Source organism: Pelmatolapia mariae, linkage group LG4 (genome assembly GCF_036321145.2).
Source record: "Pelmatolapia mariae isolate MD_Pm_ZW linkage group LG4, Pm_UMD_F_2, whole genome shotgun sequence".
NCBI classification, from domain to species: Eukaryota; Metazoa; Chordata; class Actinopteri; order Cichliformes; family Cichlidae; genus Pelmatolapia; species Pelmatolapia mariae.
The window spans coordinates 17,132,993-17,136,265 of NC_086230.1; the positions used below are offsets into that span (position 1 = coordinate 17,132,993).

A 3,273-nucleotide genomic window follows, 5' to 3' on the forward strand; every position below is an offset into this window, starting at 1 on the left:
GTGTATGAATAACACAGTACAGAGTAACATCAACTCTCATCAGAGTTATTTGAACCCCCAGTGTTTATTTCAAATAACTCAATTCAGTGTTAAAAATCAGTGGGAATTTCCTCAAATAGAGTTCATTTATCACTATGATAGAGTAAATAATATGACACCACTAGTAGTGTTAAGTTGATTTAACACTATGCGGTGTTACTCAGTGTTACATTTTCACTCTATTTAGAGTTAATTTTACTCTAAAATTTTAACACTATAGAAAGAGTTGATTTAACACCAATTCCAAATGGGACCAAATAGACTCGGGACCAGTGTTAAATTTAACTCTTTAAGGGTTATTTTAACACTGTGAATTTTACTGTGCAGTAGCACAGTTTACTGGCCGCTTGAAATGTCATTCAGGTTGAAGGCACTACCTACCTTCTATATACTGTGGTCTTCTGCTGGAGTGCAGAGAGACAAGACCACACAGCACTCTCATTGCTTCTCAGCTTTACTACTTGACCTACTACATCTGTCAGGATGGAGACTGTAAGTATAATTTTGGCAGCAATATTTAACTTACATTACTTTTGCTTCTCTCCGAGTCCTATGACTGATATGGAGAGTCTTAAACCATAGTTTAAACATGGAACATAGTGTAAGTGTGCATTAATCACTTCTTAACTGTTGCTTTGTTTTCTCATCAACAGTAACGGGTAAGTTACTTAATACAATGCATTATTGTCTAGTAATACTACTTTCTAGATTTTTTTTATTAGATGCAAATATTATTGTAGCCTCAGACGGAAAACATCACCATATCATCAACCTGCCCAACTTTTGTGTCTGCATGTGTGCGTTATCTTACAGAACATGTTTCTCTCGTTTGTCCACGATATATTTATCCCAAGGGAAACACTAAAGGCTAATCTAATATAAACTAATAATTTTTCTTCACAGGTTATGACAATAAAGAACATGACCTTCAAGGTTGGACAAACCCTGACTGTTGTTGGAGTTGTTAAACCTGATTCCAAAGAGTAAGTAGAGTAAGGGCAAACTCTATCATGATTTTGTGAATTAGTGAATCATAGTAAAATTGAAAATAATAAAAAGGATAAAATAAAAACTCTTATTGGAACTTCTTGGTTTTCAGTAATTGTAGTTTCAACCAAAATGTAACAAAATTGATTCTTGTTATACATTTGGGAGATGCAGCTGTCATCTCCCAAATGTCAGAATTCACACAAAAATGCTAACCAGGTGAAAAATGTCTAAATTTGAATTTGTTGAGAACTGTCTCTTTAAGGAAGCTGAAACTCTATGAAACGTGTTTTTGTGTTTAATTCTTGTTGTTCTTCTCATTATATTTTACCTAGTATAGTAATAATTAATAAATGTTTAAAGCATGTAGCTTTGTGTGTCTGTTCATTGCAGGTTTGCAGTGAATATTGGCCCCAGCGAGGACAGAATTGCACTTCATCTCAACCCTCGTTTTAACGCCAAGGGAGACACAAACATCATTGTTTGCAACACTTTCGAGGCAGACAAGTGGTGTCAGGAGCAACGGGAGAAACGCTTTCCTTTCAGCCTGGGAAAGGACTTCAAGGTATCTATCTATCTATCTATCTATCTATCGATCGTTACAAGCTATAATATAAGTCCTCTGTCTGTCATGCCTTTTAGATTGTCATCAAATTCACTCCTTCAGAGTTTGAGGTGACTTTACCAGATGGCTCAACATTTCGTTTCCCCAACCGCCTCGGTGCACAGGAATACTCATTCATGAGCTTTCATGAGGGTGCCCGCATTCAAAGCATTGAGATCAAGTAAATCTCTTTCCTCTCTTGAATTGCTGGATTGAAATTTTTGTTTTCTTTTTCGCTTTGTCTAGCAGCAGGTGATAATGTTGCTCTAGGCCTTCAGCTTCTTCAGAAATTTAGTTTGTTGAGAGCAAATCCAAACAGATGGACTCCTAAAGAATCATAACCTTTTTGTAATTTTTTGTTTGCAAGAACCACATACAGTACAGTGTGATCAGGTTTTCTTTAATGTGCCTTTAAATGCTTCTTTGTTAGTTATTTGCTATATTTTGATTCTTACCTGTAACAGCATCAATTAAAGCGTTTTCTGTGATGAAAGAAACACGACCCTGTTGACTCTTTATCCTTGTAACACTTTCCCAGTGAAATTACTTCATAGGTGACACATTCACATATGGGCTGTATTTAGCGTCTGTATGAACTACAGATCAGTTTAGAATGTATAACTAGTCTCACATTAATAAACTGATGAAAAACATCAACACAACATCAAACACTCTTTATCTTTTTTTAAAAGATAATTTAAGTATTGTTGTTAATTAAAATATAAACTTTTTTTTTTAATTGTCATTTTCTTTTATTTTTTATTTTCTGTCCCTTGCAGTGAACATCACGTGTCATTTGATCACAGAATGATTTGATGTAATGGTACTGTTTCCATTTTGTGTGGATTTTTTTTCTTTATTTAACTCCATTCTGTACACCTACTCACCTAAACCTGGGCTGTTAGGTCATGCCACCCATACTGAGTGAGACGGAGCTTAGAATTCTGGAAGAGGAGATGAGGTGAAGTGGGGTTCAGAGATTAGAGCAAGATGGTGAAAGCTCAGAGGAGGAAATACCTGTTTTCGAGGAGCCTCAGAAGATGATGAAAATGATGACAAAGTCCATTATGGATAAGAAGCAGTGCGTAAGCTGGAGCTCTGAAGTTGAAGGATTTGGTTACTCAGCTGCATGACCGCAGCACAATGAGGTAACCTTTTGACATTCTTGTTAAGAGAGTTTCCAACTTCCAGAAGGGTTTATTGTTTTCCCATTATCAGAGACGTCAAGATCATTTTTTTACTTTGATGGACTTCCTAATCTTGGCTATAACTAGCAGCCAGTAAACCATGCTCTAGCCACAGATATGCTGAAGAGTGTTTTTCAGTTGTCTTCAGTTTTGATGCTACCTTCAGAGATGAGCACCTCGCTAGTTCCTGAAAACTGGGCTGCCTATTTTCCTTTTGATGTAATCAGAGGACCATCAGTTTGGAGACTGTGGGCAGCGTTTTTCATTTTTCCTTGGTAAAAATGATTTCAACCCAATTTCAGTATAGTCAGAACTGAATTGATAAAGATGAGATGTACATTTTAATGCACTTTTGCATATCCATTATTAATTATATAAATCAACAGGGCAAAAGAAGAAATCAGACTCTTAGCTGGTGTGTGTGTCTGTGCGTGATTCTTATTTCTACGTAGATGT

The 3,273-nt window shown here is 36.1% G+C and overlaps 1 protein-coding gene across 1 annotated transcript; it reads left to right on the forward strand.

Annotated features, from left to right (window-relative positions):
• Window positions 1-522: 522 nt before the first annotated feature.
• Window positions 523-1,815, forward strand: LOC134626716 (beta-galactoside-binding lectin-like). Its single transcript, XM_063472654.1, has 4 exons — window positions 523-531; window positions 943-1,022; window positions 1,420-1,591; window positions 1,669-1,815. The coding sequence occupies exons 1-4, from the start codon at window positions 523-525 to the stop codon at window positions 1,813-1,815; spliced, it is 408 nt and encodes a 135-aa protein (XP_063328724.1).
• Window positions 1,816-3,273: the final 1,458 nt, after the last annotated feature.

Excerpts from the sequence above, each read along its gene's own strand:
- LOC134626716 (XM_063472654.1), top strand. Across the intron at positions 1,023-1,419 it reads GTTAAACCTGATTCCAAAGA|GTTTGCAGTGAATATTGGCC; the intron begins GTAAGTAGAGTA and ends TGTTCATTGCAG. Across the intron at positions 1,592-1,668 it reads GCCTGGGAAAGGACTTCAAG|ATTGTCATCAAATTCACTCC; the intron begins GTATCTATCTAT and ends CATGCCTTTTAG.